General features: G+C 36.9%; 1 protein-coding gene and 1 non-coding gene across 2 annotated transcripts; both read right to left on the reverse strand.

The window, feature by feature from the left end:
* Positions 1 to 5646: 5646 nt before the first annotated feature.
* On the reverse strand, positions 5647 to 8625 carry LOC129315658 (uncharacterized). Its single transcript, XM_054959537.1, has 3 exons — positions 8283 to 8625; positions 8056 to 8195; positions 5647 to 5928 (listed from the first exon to the last, which is right to left on the reverse strand). Exons 1-3 carry the CDS (start codon positions 8623 to 8625, stop codon positions 5647 to 5649), a joined length of 765 nt encoding a protein of 254 aa, XP_054815512.1.
* Positions 8626 to 14092: 5467 nt separating this feature from the next.
* On the reverse strand, positions 14093 to 14248 carry LOC129316938 (5.8S ribosomal RNA). Its single transcript, XR_008594864.1, has one exon. It is a non-coding gene; the product is annotated as a 5.8S ribosomal RNA (ribosomal RNA).
* Between the last annotated feature and the right edge of the window lie 2826 nt (positions 14249 to 17074).

The following is a 17074-nucleotide window of genomic DNA, read 5'->3' on the forward strand; positions in this document are numbered from 1 at the left end:
TTAATCTTTTCACCCATCTAAAATTAAATCTCTACACCGATTCTTAATTAAAATTCTCCTTTAATTTTTTATTTACTCCGAAACATATATTAATTTTTAAAAATAATATTATTATGATGAGCCACTATTTTAACTATATTTTTGCTTTTTTCTCAAAACAGTAAAATTATATTATATATATAAATATATACCCTAAGAAACAATAAACCATTATTACTTCCTCCCCCTATTTTTGTATTTTGATGGTGTTAGGTTGGTACAGAGGTCTCACCCTTTTCCCTTTCACCCACTCACATGTCATATCTATACACACTGCACACAATCTCTCTTTTTCTAAATCATAATAATTACGGTTATATATTTTTTTAAGTATTTATTACCATCAAAGTACGATATAGTCCTGTTGCTGGTTTAATTTTTTTTAATTACAATTATATTTTTGATGTGTTTTACTAATTTTATATGCACACACATCATAAATATCCTATATTTTTAAAACATAAAAACATCCACACAAATTCAATTATCATAAAATACACAAAATGCATAACATTGTAATTAAGAAACATATATATACTATTTTCTTGCCAAAACATATTATCATCTCCTCCTTCTTCTTTCTTGTTCTAAATATTGATTACATCTAGTTAATATATCAAAAAGCACTTCCCTACGTAAAAAGGGATAAGCAGGATCGTAACTATTGTTATATAATAATCCTCTGAAATAGTGAAGATTTTCGTGGCCGAGAATGCGTTGAGCATATCAAAATTCATCATTATCAATCTCTCCATTGTTATGCATCTCAGTTAAAAAAGCAACCAATTGTGCTGGTGTTGGATATAACAGTGCTTGTTGTGGTTACTGCTGCTGCTACTGTGGTTGCTGTGATTGATGTGCTATAGGAGCTTCTTGTTGCTATAGCTTGTTTTAAAATATTATTTCTAAAGCATTTATATACCATTCATGCAGATGGCCATCATTGCCCTCACCGATAGCATTTAAAAGAGAGCGTACCTATATAAATTATAAAATAATAATTAATTATAAGTATTAAAATAATAAATATGAAGTTTATTAGAAAAAATCACATTTCCTGATTGAAGAGTATAAAATAAAAATTGAATTCTTCGTTGAATCCTCCCTCGATTGTATTCATTAATGTTTGACCAAGTATTTAGGGCATCTACCCATTGATCTCTAATCACATTTCTGACATTCAAAATTGAGGTATTCATGTGTTCATTTTTATATTCCAATACCAACTGAATGAGTTGCCTTGTTTGTCCAACTCCCCATCGAAAATCAGAAGACATGATGTAAACAAATGAAACTGCAAGGTAAAGAGTGGATGAGTAAGAAAAAAAATAAACATGAAAATATAAAATTATTAAAATATTAAAGGGAAATATATTAGAACTAATATAATCTTACTCATTAGAATTCATAAAAAAAAAATTAAACTCATCCAACATCTATAAAAAATCCTTTCATATCTTGGCAAACCGAAAGGGTTCAATTACAATCTTCCAAATTATTATGGAAAGTGAACAATTAACATGTTCATCATATTATTATAGAAAGCGAACAACTCATCACAATAGATCAAGCAATATTTAGATATAAAGGTTGCACTACCTTAAAAGTTTTCACCGCAAAGAATCCATCAAACTTCATTCCTTCCTTTCCTCTAAGCTACTCCTCAAGACTCAAGAGCACTTTCTCTTCTCTCCTTTGTGTGATAGCCGAATGTGTGCATGTTTGTGTGTGAGGGCTGAATGTCCATTTATAGAGTGGAAGGAGTGGTCATGGTCTTCATTGTCAATCCAATCACATGTCAGTTTTTATTTAGTAATGTTAAGAGCTTCGTATTATGTTCTTATCTTTCTCATTTGCATGCCACTTTTGGTGTTTTAGGTTGGGAATAATATTTTATTATATAATTAGGATTTATGCCATTTGTTCCCTATTTAATCCTTCTTTTATTTATCCCTTGAATTTTGACCATAATTCTTATTGTACTCATTATAATTCCCTCGTCGCTCTATGCATTATTCGTACTCTAATTTCTTAGCCTAATTTAATTATAACTTATCATAATTTTTATACATTATTTAATCAATTAATATTCTTTATTTGAGTGTTATCCAAACAAATCTTAAATTTTATATTCCTAATTTCTTGAGAACATACTCTTATTATAACCATCATCATCATCATTTTCTAAATTTCCATCTAAAATATAATTTGGAAATAATTTATCCTCTTATGATCATTGAGCTGGCGCACTATTAATGATAGGGAGTGTGTTAACATTATTTTAAGGTGTAAACATGACACTTTATATTATTTTAATGAGAGAAATATAATATTATTTTATTGATATAAGTAAAATAATTTTTTTAAAAAAAAATTTAAGTGAGTTAAATTTTAAGAATTTATTAAAATTAAGAAATGCCTTTAAATTTAAAAAAGGGCTTACAAAAATATATGAAACTAATAATTGAAAGCTGTCGGGGGTGGGAAATTAAAATGACAATTTTATCGTCAAAGTCACATGCAAAATTTTTTGACCTGTCCTGTCATAATAATAATGAAATTAGTAAATTGAAGCCATAACCCCAAGCCAAGTTTTAACTATTTTTATATTTTAGACACATATATGACAAGAAATCTACAACCTACATCTATAATATATTATAAATATGGCACTCTACCCACTTTCTCATTACTTTTTATTTGCTATAGATGGAACTGTAGATGTAGATCAGTGTTCATAAAAATAAACATATAATGTAAATTCAAATGAGGTGGACAAAAATATATAAAATATTTTACTTATTTTTAATTATATATCCCACATGTATCTCTTTTACTATAGGATCGACCATATTTTTTTAAAAAAATTAATAATTATTAGTTCATATAAAAATTATAAAAAAACTCAGAAAAGTTAAAAGAAGCTTAGGTTGAGATTTTTTTTTATGATAAAGTGTGTGGTGTGGTGCATTTGAGGACGGGGGTGGGTAGCAGATAGAATAGGTAAAAAATCGAACCAGTAGCAGGACTATATCATACTCTGATAGTAATAAATACTAAAAAAATATATATAACCATAATTATTATAATTTAGAAAAAGAGAGACGGTGTGTATAGCTATGACATGTGAGTAGGTGAAAGGAAAAGGGGTGAGACCTTTGTACCAACATGACAGCATCAAAATACAAAAATAGGGAGAGAAAGTAATAATGGTCTATTATTTCTTAGGGTATATAGTTATATATATAATATAATTTTACTGTTTTGAGAAAAAAGCAAAAATATAGTTAAAATAGTGGCGCATCATAATACTATTATTTTTGAAAATTAATATATGTTTCGAGTAAATAAAAAATTAAAGGAGAATTTTAATTAAGAATCGCTATAAAGATTTAATTTTAGATGAGTGAAAAGAGTAAAATACCTTTTACTTGTTATACAGAATTATTAATTGTTAATTTTCTTATTCTATTTGTTAATTTATGAATGTAAGTTGCTTAGATGAATTGACATGTCTTAGTCAAGACCTGCAGATCAAGACTTGCAAAACTTAGAAACAAAGGTTGTTAATATATGAATAAAAATTATGAATGAAAAGTTGTGAATTTTATTAAGATGAATAAAGAGTAAAAGTGTCATTTTCTATAATTTTTTAATGACAAAAACATTCCTTAAAACTTTAAAGAAATTATGTCATTTACTGAGACTAATCTATTATTTACATATTTTAAATAAATTTTTCTATTATTTTTTTATTTTTAAACAGAATGGGTAACTATAATTATTAGTTAATATAAAAATTATAAAAAAACTCAGAAAAGTTAAAAGGGGCTTAGGTTGGGATTTTTTTTTTTATGATAAAGCGTGTGGTGCATTTGGGGATGGGGGTGGGTAGCAGATAGAATAGGTAAAAAATTGAGCAAGCAACAGGGCTATATCGTACCTTAATAGTAATAAATACTTAAAAAATATATAACCATAATTATTATGATTGAGAAAAAGGAGAGACTATGTGTATAGATATGACGTGTGAGTGGGTGAAAGGAAAAAGGGTGAGGACCTGTGTACCAACATGACACCATCAAAATACAAAAATAGGGAGAGGAAGTAATAATGGTCTATTATTTCTTAGGGTATATAGTTATATATATAATATAATTTTACTGTTTCGAGAAAAAAGAAAAAAATATAGTTAAAATAGTGGCTCATCATAATACTATTATTTTTGAAAATTAATATGTGTTATAAGTAAATAAAAAATTAAGGGAGAATTTTAATTAAGACTCACTGTAGAGATTTAATTTTAGATGGGTGAAAAGATTAAAATACATTTTACTTGTTATACAGAATTATTAATTATTAATTTTCTTACTCTATTTGTTAATTTATGAATGTCAGTTGCAAATTAGATGAATTGACATGTCTTAGTCAGACCTATAGATCAAAACTTGCAAAACTTAGAAACAAAAGTTGTTAATATATGAACAAAAATTATGAATGAAAAGTTGTGAATTTTGTTAAGATGAATAAAGGACAAAAACATCATTTTCTATAATTTTTTAATGACAAAAACATCCTTTAAAACTCCAAAGAAATTATGCCATTTGGTGAGACTAATCTATTATTTACATAATTTAAATTTTTCTATCATTTTCTTATTTTTAAACAGAGTGAGTAACTGTTTGCACCCAAATTGTGAATTTAGAGGTCCTGGCCCAACTCAACTTAATTGGCTTTAAAATAATTATATAAAAAAGAATATTTATGAAGTCTTAGCCATTAAATCAAGACCATCACCCATGATGAGTCAACATGATGGAGGAAGTGCTTCCTAAATTCAAGGAAAGTGACGATCATGGGGCTTGGGCACCAAGCCAGGATAATCTATAAATAGAGGAGCTCTCTATCATCAGATTATCATCAACATCAACAAACTACCAATCTCAGACTCTGCGTTTGTTACTTTATTTTTCTTTTTATCATGTAACTTCAATCTTTATTTTTTTGTACGACCGGCATAACCCGCCACCCTTTTTCTTTAATAATGCATCTCTAGTCTTCTGCATCTACATTAGTGTTCTTCACTTTGCATTCTCACATTCGGGTGAACCGTGGTAAGGGAGCCTGGGTTCCCTGCGTTTGATTAGAAGTCAGGTTCTTTCATCTTCTTGAGATCTCGCGTCTCTGGCATGCCTCGTGACACCACGCCTTTTATTGTTTGTTTTTTTTATGCACAATTTTTTGGCACACCCAGTGGGACCTATGTGAAAGGAATGCCTAGAACACATAAGGATTAATATGTTGTTGGAAAGAATAAACCTGAGTCTTTTGACTCAAAAAACGTGGCTGCACACACAGAACATGAAGTACGAGCTAACAAGAAGCAAAGAGCTCTGTTGCAAACTCTGAAGGAGGGGCTAAGGAACATCTCTATTGTGTTGTCTAGACTGTCACAAGAGCAAGCTCCAATTTTCCCGCACCTTCAGAGAATAGATGGACTTGGGAAGCAGTCTCCCAAAATGCCCTTTGACCAAAAGATCAATAACGAGGACAGCTATAACATCCTTCAAAAGATAAATGGCAGGTCTAATTCAATAGTAGGCCTGTTCAGCCACAAGGGCTAAAATCAATGGGGCCAGCACCAGAGAAGCCGGAGCCATAAGGGCCGAAGTTATCAGCGCTAGTGCCATTAGGGCCAAAGCCATTAGGGCCAGCACCTGAGGGGCCAGAGCCACAAGGGCCAGAGCCATTAGGGCCAACACCATCAGGGCCAAAGCCATTGAGGCCAGCACCAGAGAGGCCGGAGCCACAAGGGCCAAAGTCATTGGGGCCAGCACTAGAGGGGCCAGAGTCACAAGGACCAAAGTCATGGGGGTCGCAACCAAGGGGCTAGCATTATAGGGATAGCAACCACAGGGGCCGCTACCATAAGGGCCAGCACTATAGGGACCAAAGTCAGAAAGGCAAGTTTTGCAAGGGCCCTTTTCACGAGAGCTCTCTCCACAAGGGCCTCGTAACAGCTAGATTTTATAGAATCAATCCTTAAAGTCTAAAAACTCGAAGGGCCAATTCCAAAAATAGCTCTTGAGGTCCTAAACTTGAGAAACTTGATCCTAAGCTAGACCACATGGTCCTTAATCCTTAATCATAAGGGTGTCCCTCAGGAAAAGTACTAGATCAACTATTAATCAGAATGAGAATGAGCCAGTCCTTCAAGATATATCCATATAAAATTGGCCTACAAAGACTCTGGCCAATTTGTATGCGGGGGGCATTGTTTCTTAAAAATGCTCCTGCAACATAAAGTTATATGTGCTGTTATGACTTAATAGTCAACTAATTCGATTATATCTGTGCTTGCAAATTTTCTTTTAGGAAACATGAAGTTATAATTACTTTGATTGAATAGATGCCTATATTTTTTTTTAAATCACAAGAAGGAGGAAGACTTAATTAATACATGGAGTGATTTTTCTAACAAGACACAAATTCAATTGTCATAAAATACACAAAATGCGTAACATTGTAATTAAGAAACATAGATATACTATTTTCTTGCCAAAACATATTATCATCTCCTCCTTCTTCTTTCTTGTTCTAAGTATTGATTACATCCAGTTAATATATCAAAAAGCACTTCCTTACGTAAAAGAGGATAAGCAGGATCATAACTATTGTTATATAATAACCCTCTGAAATAGTGAAGATTTTCGTGGCTAAGAATGTGTTGAGCATATCGAAATTCTTCATCATTATCAATCTCTCTATTGTTACGCATCTCAGTTAAAAAAGCAACCAATTGTGCTGTTGTTGGATATAGCAGTGCTTGTTGTGGTTGTTGCTGCTGCTGTGGTTGATATGCTATAGGAGCTTCTTGTTGCTGTAGCTCGTTTTGAAATATTATTTCTAAAGCATTTATATACCATCCATGCGAACGGCCATCATTCGCCTCACCAATAGCATTTAAAAGAGAGCGTACCTATATAAATTATAAAATAATAATTAATTATAAGTATTAAAATAATAAATATTAAGTTTATTATAAAAGCTCACATTTCCTGAATGAAGAGTATAAAATAAAAATTGAATTATTCGTCGAATCCTCCCTCGATTGTATTCATTAGTGTCTGACCAAGTATTTAGGGCATCTGCCCATTGATCTCTAATCACATTTATGACATTCAAAATTGAAGTATTCATGTGTTCATTTTTATATTCCAATGCCAATCGAATGAGTTTCCTAGTTTGTCCAACTCCCCATCAAAAACGAGAAGACATGATGTAAACAAATGAAACTGCAAGGTAAAGAATGGACGAGTAAGAAAAAAAATAAACATGAAAATATAAAATTATTAAAATATTAAAAAGGAATATATCAGAACTAATATAATCTAATATTACTCATTAGAATTCATACCCGTAAGGTGGAAGGGAGCTGATTAGCGGGATCCCCGAGCGGGCTGCACCATTGACTAACCTTGATCTTTTGTGAAGGGTTCGAGTAAGAGCATGTCTATCGGGACTTAAAAGATAGTGAACTATGCCTGAGCAGGGCAAAGCCAGAGGAAACTCTCGTGGAGGCCTGAAGCGACACTAACGTGTAAATCGTTTGTCTAACTTGGGTATAGAGGCGAAAGATTAATCGAACCATCTAATAGCTGGTTCCCTTTAAAGTTTCCCCAGCCAGGTGGAGCCCTTACCTAGCAGCGTGGGTCCCTCATGTATTAATAGGACCCCGAACCCACGCGACCGGCAAGCAGCCGGTGGCAACCATCGGTGGTGACCCCCCAGTGACTTTTCCGGCGAACCCTCAAAATCAAACGTGACGCTCAGCGAGTTGTGTGTGTGTGTTCGAGGGTTCATTGGTGGGTCGTTTGGGGGACATTTAGCGCGCGCATGGTCCCTTGGCTTCTTCTGACGAACCCTTTTATTGATGGTCAGTTTTCTTTCAGGGGTTCGTTGGTGGTTGTTGAGGGGTCGCAAAAATCATTTTGCAAAGATTTGGTTTGCCCTTACCCCTTTTCGAAGGGGGGTTGGCAAACTGCCACCCCTTCCTTCCATGTACCTCCTTCCACATGCTGGTGGGCAATCAAGTGGTGCATCCTCCTGACTATGATATGTCGCACAGGGCCCACCCCTCGTGTTGCTTGATAAGCCTGCGTGGGGGCAGATTACCGCGCGTGGTGGTGTTTGGGGGTGCGCGAGGGGCTAGTGTTTTTTATAGTGGTAGATGATCTTGTTGCCTTGAATTTGATGGTTTCCTCGAATGTCCCAGCTCAACGTATTGCTCATGCCTAATGGTGTAGGGCCGGTGCCTCTCGTCCCTTCTATTTGCTCGCCTCGCCCTTTGAGCTCATGAGGAGTGGTTGGCACGGGGGTGTTGGTTCGCTTGAATGCGCGAGTATGTGAGTGGTGCTTGGATTGTCTGTGTTGGCTAGCTTCATGCCCAAGCATTGAACTGCTGAACATGCAATTGTCCTCATGTCTTGTCCTTTCGAAGTGTTGCGCCTCAGTCTTGATTCGGGGGTGGTTCTTGTGTTGCTTATTGCCGCTGTAGAAATCGATGGCTTTGAAAAGGTTCTCCATTCGTTGCCCCCCGAAAGGGCATCGGAGGACTAGATAGCATTCCTCATTGCTCCCTCGAGCTACCAATTGTCGATCAGGCCCTCGAGGTCATATGCTATGCTCTCAGATGCAGTGCTCTGTGTGGATTCAGGGCAGGTGCCCTTGCTTGTCCCAAAAGAAGGCTTGACCTCCTAGAGGACTATCGCGCCTGCATCATTCCCGACGAGCCGGTGCACGGGCAACATACGGTATCACGAAGGTTCGCTACCTGGTTGATCCTGCCAGTAGTCATATGCTTGTCTTAATGATTAAGCCATGCATGTGTAAGTATGAACTAATTCAGACTGTGAAATTGTGAATGGCTCATTAAATTAGTTATAGTTTGTTTGATAGTACCTACTACTCAGATAACCGTAGTACTTCTAGAGCTAATATGTGCAACAAAACCTAACTCACAGAAGGGATGCATTTATTGGATAAAAGACCGATGCGGGCTCTGCCCGTTGCTGAGATGATTCATGATAACTCAACGGATCGCACGGCCCCAATATCGGTGATGCATCATTCAAATTTCTGCCCTATCAACTTTCGATGGTAGGATAGTGGCCTACTATGGTGGTGACAGGTGATAGAGAATTAGGGTTTGATTCCAGAGAGGGAGCCTGAGAAACAGCTACCACATCCAAGGAAGGCAGCAGGTGCGCAAATTACCGAATCTTGACACAGGGAGTAGTGACAATAAATAACAATACCGGGCTCATCGAGTCTAGTAATTGGAATGAGTACAATCTAAATCCCTTAATGAGGATCCATTGGAGGGCAAGTTTGGTGCTAGCAGTCGCGGTAATTCCAGCTCCAATAACGTATATTTAAGTTGTTGCAGTTAAAAAGCTTGCAGTTGGACCTTAGGCTGGGTCGATCGGTCCACCTTCGATGTGTACCGGTCGACTTGTCCCTTCTACCGGCGATGCACTCCTGGCCTTAACTGGCCTGGTCATGCCTTCGGCGCTGTTACTTTGAAGAAATTAGAGTGCTCAAAGTAGGCCTACTATCACGGGGCTAGTCTTTTGACTCGTGCGGCACTTAGACAATCTTCATTGAAAGTTGCTAAGTAAACCTAACTTGTATGAAAGGAGGATGCTTGGCTAAGTTAAGGAAAGGGAAAGCTTGAGGGCAAAGGATACTTGGAAGAGAGCTTAGAGAATGTGAGAGTAGTATTGCTTTGAGAACTCAAAGGTTGTGTTACAAATGAGGAGGGGTGAGGTATTTATAGACCTCCCCCTTGGATCTAGAAAATTCCCACTCCTTTATGGATGGTGGAGATTGAATTGACCCTACGGTTACAATTCATTCTCTAAAAAACTCTCCTAGATATTTACAAAAAATATCTAGATATTTACATTGAAAGATTTAGTGGCAAATATTAAAATATTGAGGCTAAAGTTGTGTAGACTTCTCTAGAATGTTCTTGCACTCTCTAGCACTCTCAAGGTTGCCCAGGAGCCTTTTGGAGGGTTCTGGAACATTTCGGAGCTCCTTAACCTCATGAAAAAAGAAGAATCGTGACATTCTCCCTCACTTAATTTCACAACGCCCTCATCGCGCCTTCCTCTTTATAATGTTGGATTTGGTCGGTGAATTGCTATAGGAGGTCTTCACGTTCCTAACTAGCTTCAGAGTCTGGTTGACCCTTTTACTTGATTAAGTACTCAGTGTAGTTGGGAACACCTCTCTTTTTTATCACCCTATCGGCAAGGATTTCTTCTATCTCCTTGTCGTACTTAGTGACGACCGCTGTTGAGGCTCTCTTTAATTTGAGAGTAAATTGACTTTCTAGCGTGTTTATTTAACCTAGTTTTAAGTTTGCATTTTTGTAAAAAATTTGTATAATTTTGTGCATCCAATATTTAGACATTTTTAATAAATTCTTCCTTCTCAACATGAATATTAATGGTTTAGGTAAATTTACTTATTTATTTGTTTTAAGTAAAGTATAAATTTAAAATTATTAATTTAAATTTTAATAATTTAGAGTGTGGATACTAAATATAATTATTGAATTTAATTTCATTGTTGGCATGTAAAAATTCTCGAGAATCTCGAGCAAAGCGGTGGTCTCTAATCCCTGTATTAGTTATTAATATAATTACCTCTTTCACATGTAATGCATATTGTTTTTTCATTTTTTCTGTGATTGAGACAACATCTCTATGCCATCTTCCTCTTACTTCTTGCATATACTAGCGTGGCTATGAATTTTATTTTTTTTTTAAATCAGCAAATGACCTTCAATATTATATGAAAGAAATGGAATATGTACTATATACAGACATGATTTGCATTTTATATTTTTTAATATTATATTTTAAGAAAAAATATTTATAGTAGACAAAGCGTGCTCCCTACTCTTGTAAAAGTGTTAAGCCCATAGTCATATCACATTAAGCCTGCTCTATGTATGTGCAGGCTTTAATACAAGCCTTTCAATAAATTTTGTTTCCTTTTCCTTTTACCAACCTTATTAATAAATTTAAATGAGCTGTATTTTTTTAGCCCAAAAAAATAGCCATGTTTAAATATATTAAAGTAATGAGTTTCCCAATATAAATTGGGGCTTAAGAGTTGTGCCTATGCTACTCAATAATTACTAAAAAAATAAAATTAATAATCTCAAGATTGACCCCATGAAATTGTATGGGAAATTTCAATTGAAATTTAGAATAACTCTTTTATTAAGATTTGTAATAGAAGGTTATTTTTTCTATATTTTTTATTTTATAAAAGACTTTAAAAGTTGTAAAAATAGTAGGCTTTATATGTAAAAGTAATATTTATGATAATAAATTAACCAATGCACAAATGAGAGACCACTGCTCTACTCATGATTGATTTTCAAGATATTTTATATGCCAATAATGAATTTGAATTCAGCAATTGTATTTAAAACAGATACTAAATTTTTGTACCAATTAAATCATTAAAATTTAAATAAATAATTTTAAATTTATATTCTACTTAAAATTAATGAGTGACTGAGTAAGTTTGTATTGTTATCATATTTTATTTTATTCTTTTTTTATATATACAAACTTTTATATACATACTAACTGAAAATTTGTTCTCCCATGCCTTTTTCCTTCCCTTTTTTATACATCTAGTGCCATATTGCACAACATGAAATTGATATTAGAAAAATAAAGATAATACTAAATAAATATATTATTTGATACAATAGATTTCACTTCTTTAAAAAAATTCTATTTCCATTAAATTTGTCATTAACATCTACTGTCATATGGATTTTGAATAGTTATTATAATTTTTTAAAATCATATTTCTATTTTATATATTATTCTTATGAAAAAAAACTGGATAATAAAATTTTTAATTATTGTTATTAATGTATTTATATAAAATCTATAATGAGAGTATAATTAATAAATATACAATTTTAAAAAATAATTTTTGCTAATTTTTTAAAAATATGAGTAGTAAAATAGCAATCAATATTATGTATTACAAGAGGAAGAGAGTAATAAATATTATCTTTCCCTGATATAAAAAAATAAATTTTATTTCTTTTAATTATTTCTTGCCTTGAGAGAGAGGGGGGCCTCTAAGGAGAAAGAGAGAACTGATGAAAGTAAGAGTTGTATATTATTACAACCTTTCAAATACTACTCAAAATTAAATTAAGAAAGTTGGCACTGTTAATATCATTAACATAACTAAATTACTTGAGGTTTTGGATTAATCTACGATCGTCTATATTGGCCATTTGGTTTATTTTGGCCACAAATCTTATTTTCACATTTAAATTTGTCACCAATTAAAACATTTTTTTTAAATGATACGTGTAGTTGTTAAGTTATCATGACAACAATTTAGGCCTAACTTTTTCTATGATACGTGTAGTTGTGGAGGCTAAGCTAAATGGGAAGCCTGTCAGCGTCATGGTGGATACTGGGGCTAACCACAACTTCATTTCTCCAGAAGAAGCCAAGAGGGTAGGTCTCAAAGATGAAAAGGGGGGAGGTTTATTGAAAGTCTCCAATTCTCCTCCTCAACCCTTAGTTGGCATTGCTCGAGGGGTCAAGCTATGTCTTGGGGATTGGCATGGAAAGGTACACTTCTCAGTTGCTTGTATTGACGACAACAATGTGGTGCTTGATTTGGAGTTCATGCGAAAGGTAAAAGCCTTTATCATGCCATATCATAATATATTCTACATCCTCGAGGGAGGAGTTGCTTGTACAGTACCAACTCCAAGGGGTGGATTTGTACAATTATCAGCCATGCGAGTACTAAAGGAGGATGGCATGCTAAGAAGGCCTAGGATAATCTCATCTCATGGGGAGATGAATAGTAAGAAAGCCAAGAAAAAAGAATGATCCTTGTAAGAGGAATCCTAAGTACAGGAATCCCCTGTGCCCAGCCCTCAGAGCCAATCCTTTTCTTAAGGTTATGAATCCATTTTGCCGACTTCCCTTACCTCCATTGTTCCATCGACCAGAGGCTGTTCACCTTGGAGACCTGATGCAATTATGAGTACGACCGGGCATGGGAGGTACTCGATCCTCCAGATTTTCAAGGGCCACCGGGGGTGCACTGGACACCATGCAATGTGCAGTCCTCTTTTAGCCGCTAGACCCTACCTCCGGTTGAGCCATTTTTAGGGTGGGCAAGCTGTTAAATAGAAAAGAGAACTCTTCCTAAGGCCCTCACCGATGTCTCTGGACTCCTTAACATTGCCGTCAGCCGCCACGTCCTGGTTCAGGAATTTTAATTCGATTCCCTTTCGAAGTGTGGATGTCGCACGCTATCAGACGGGATTCCCCCGTCTCTTAGGATTGACTAACCCATATGCAAGTACCATTCACATAGAACCTTTCCCCTCTTCTGCCTTCAAAGTTCTCATTTGAATATTTGCTACTACCACCAAGATCTGTATGGACAGCCGCTCCGCCCGGGCTCGAGCCTGAGGTTTTAAAAAGAGATTGGGGTTTCCCTTTTCACTCAACCCCTATTTGTTTCCCTCGCTGAAAGCGCCTCATGGTGCAACAGGGTTTGGGCACGATGGGGCTCTTACCCTCTCCGGTACCCCCCTCCAGGGGACTTGGGCCCTGTCCGCCAATGAGGATGCTTCTCCAGACTACAATTTGGACACTGGGGGTGACCCATTCTCATGGTGGGCTTTTCCCGGTTCGCTCGCTGTTACTAAGGGAATCCTTGTTAGTTTCTTTTTCTTCACTTATTGATATGCTTATACTCAGCAGGTAGCCCTACCTGACCTGGGGTCACATTCAGGGACATCGATTCGGTGGCCCGACTCGAGGGATGGCGTGAACACGTGTGGGCTCGATTGGCATCTCATCCACCTTCCACTATAGTGGCCGCCGCTGAAAGGCAACTTTCAGCCTGTTAGAAGCCGGGGCTCTCAGGAGGCCACCTTTTGCCTCACACAGTTTTAGGCGATAGCGACGTTGCGTGATGCCCAGGCAGACGTGCCCTCAACCTAATAGCTTCGAGTGCAACTTGCGTTCAAAGACTCAGTGGTTCACGAGATTCTGCAATTCACACCAAGTATCGCATTTCACTATGTTCTTCATCGATGCGAGAGCTGAGATATCCATTGCCGAGAGTCATTTTCGGATGCAAGTGGCAAAAGATACAGTACTGGCTTTGAGGGCTCCGCTTCTAGGCCGCCAGTGGCGCTCTGCTTCTCTGTGCTTCCTTAGCGTCTCGAGCACTAAGGTTAGTTGTTATGCTGGGGGCTCCGGCCAGCACGGAGTAGGGCCGCTTCTTAGGCTCGCACAGGAAGGCTCGCCCCGCACAGGGGCTTTCAGACCAATTCTCGAGTCAATCTTTTATGGGGCATCAACAATGATCCTTCTATAGGTTCACCTACAGAAACCTTGTTATGACTTCTCCTTCCTATAAATGATAAGGTTCAGTGGACTTCTCACGATGTCGCCGGCAGCGAATTGCCCACATCACCACGATCCAAACACTTCACCGGACTATTCAATCGGTAGGAGCGATGGGCGATGTGTACAAAGTGCAGGGACGTAGTCAATGCGAGCTGATGACTCGTGCTTACTAGGAATTCCTCGTTGAAGACCAACAATTGCAATGATCTATCCCTATCACGATGAAATTTTAAAGATTACTCAAGCTTGTCGACTAAGGCTATAGACTCATTGAATACATCAGTGTAGCATGCGTGCAGCCCAGAACATCTAAGGGCATCACAGACCTATTATTGCCTCAAACTTCCTTAGCCTGAACAGCCATAGTCCCTCTAAGAAGCAGACCGTGGAGGGTCACCTCCCTATAGCTAGTTAGCAGGCTGAGGTGTCATTTGTTAACAGAATTAACCAGACAAATTGCTCCACCAACTAAGAACGGACATGCACCACCACCCATAGAATCAAGAAAGAGCTTCGAGTCTGTCAATCCTTACTATGTCTAGACCTGGTAAGTTTCCCTATGTTGAGTCAAATTAAGCCACAGGCTCCACTCCTGGTAGTGCCCTTCTGTCAATTCCTTTAAGTTTCAGCCTTGCGACCATACTCTGCCTAGAGCCCAAAAACTTTGATTTCTCATAAGGTGCCAGCGGAGTCTTAAAAGCAACATCCAATGATCCCTGGTCGGCATCATTTATGGTTGAGACTAGGACAATATCTGATCGTCTTCGAGCCCCCAACTTTCATTCTTGATTATTGAAAACATCCTTGGCAAATGCTTTCACAGTTGTTCATCTTTCATAAATCCAAGAATTTTACCTTTGACTATGAAATACGAATGCCCCTGAATGTCCCTATTAATTATTACTCTGATCCTGAAGGCCAATACAATAGGATCAGAATCCTATAATGTTATCCCATGCTAATGTATCTAGAGCGTAGTGTCACGGGGCTAGTCTTTCGACCCGTGCAGCACTTAGACAATCTTCACTGGAAGTTGCTAAGTAAGCCTAACATGTATGAAAGGAGGATGCTTGGCTAAGTTGAGGAAAGAGAAAGCTTGAGGGTAAAGGATACTTGGAAGAGAGCTTGGAGAATGTAAGAGTAGTATTGCTTTGAGAACACAAGGGTTGTGTTACAAATGAGGAGGGGTGAGGTATTTATAGGCCTCCCTCTTAGATCTAGATATTTCCCACCTCCTTAATGGACAGTAGAGATTGAACTGATCCTACGGTTACAATTCATTCTCTAGAATCCTCTCCGAGATATTTACAACAAATATCTAGCTGTTTACATGGAAAGATCTAGTAGCAAATTTTAAAATATTGAGGCTAAAGTTGTGTAGACTTCTCTAGAATGTTCTTGCACTCTCTAGCACTCTTAAGGTTATCTGGGAGCCTTCTGGAGGGTTCTGGAATGTGTTGAAGCTCCTTAACCTCATGAAAAATGATGAATCATGACATTCTCCCCCACTTAATTTTGCGACGCCCTCGTCGTGCCTTCCTCCTTATAATGTTTGATTTGGTCAGTGAATTGCCACAGGAGATGTTCACGTTCCTAACTAGCTTCAAAGTCTGGTTGACCTTTCCACTTGATTAAGTATTTGGTGTAGTTGAGAACTCCTCTCTTTCTGATCACCCTGTCGGAAAGGATTTCTTCAATCTCCTTGTTGTACTTAGTGACGACCACTGTTGGTGCTCTCTTAGAGATACCTCAGGATGGATCTTCTTAATCTCTGCTGTATTTCTTCAAGAGACTAACATGGATGACAGGATGAATCTTAAGCTTGGGAGGAAGTTATACCTGATATGCAACCTTTCCCACATGTTTGGCGATAGCGAAAGGGCCTTCATATCTCCTGACCAAGCCTTTATGGACTTTGCATAGTGACTTGAATTGATTCGGCAATAACTTGACCATGACCAAGTCACCAACTTGAAACTCAATGGGGCACCACTTCTTGTCTGCCCACTTCTTCATTTTACAGGAGGCTTTATCCAGGCATGCATGAGTAATGTCGGCTTCCTCTTGCCATTCTTGGTAAACTTATACGCAGCTGGATTGTCTCTCTTATATGGCATGGCAAGGGCATTGGGGATTAGAGGTTGTTGCCCGATAACTATCTCAAAAGGGCTCTTACCTGTTGACTCGCTTCGCTGCAAGTTGTAAGAGAATTGGGCCACATCAATCAACTTAGCCTAATCTCATTGATGAGCGCTCACATAGTGCCAAAGGTAGAGCTCTAAGAAAGCATTGATATACTCTGTTTATTTGTTGCTCTAAGGATGAAAGCTTGTTGAGAAATTCAAGTCTGTCCCCAAGAGCTTGAAAAGTTCTCTCCAGAATTTCCCAATGAATTGGGGATCTCGATCACTGATGATGCTATAAAGGATCCTCCATAGCTTCACGACATGCTTGAAAAACAAGTGTGCTGCTTCATCAACTTTGCAATCTGCTGGGGCTGCTATAAAGGTGGCATATTTGCTAAATCTATCAACCACCAC

The sequence above is a fragment of the Prosopis cineraria genome, unplaced genomic scaffold (assembly GCF_029017545.1).
Source record: "Prosopis cineraria cultivar Desert tree isolate PC_DT_omini unplaced genomic scaffold, ASM2901754v1 PC7, whole genome shotgun sequence".
In the NCBI taxonomy this organism is placed as follows: domain Eukaryota; kingdom Viridiplantae; phylum Streptophyta; class Magnoliopsida; order Fabales; family Fabaceae; genus Prosopis; species Prosopis cineraria.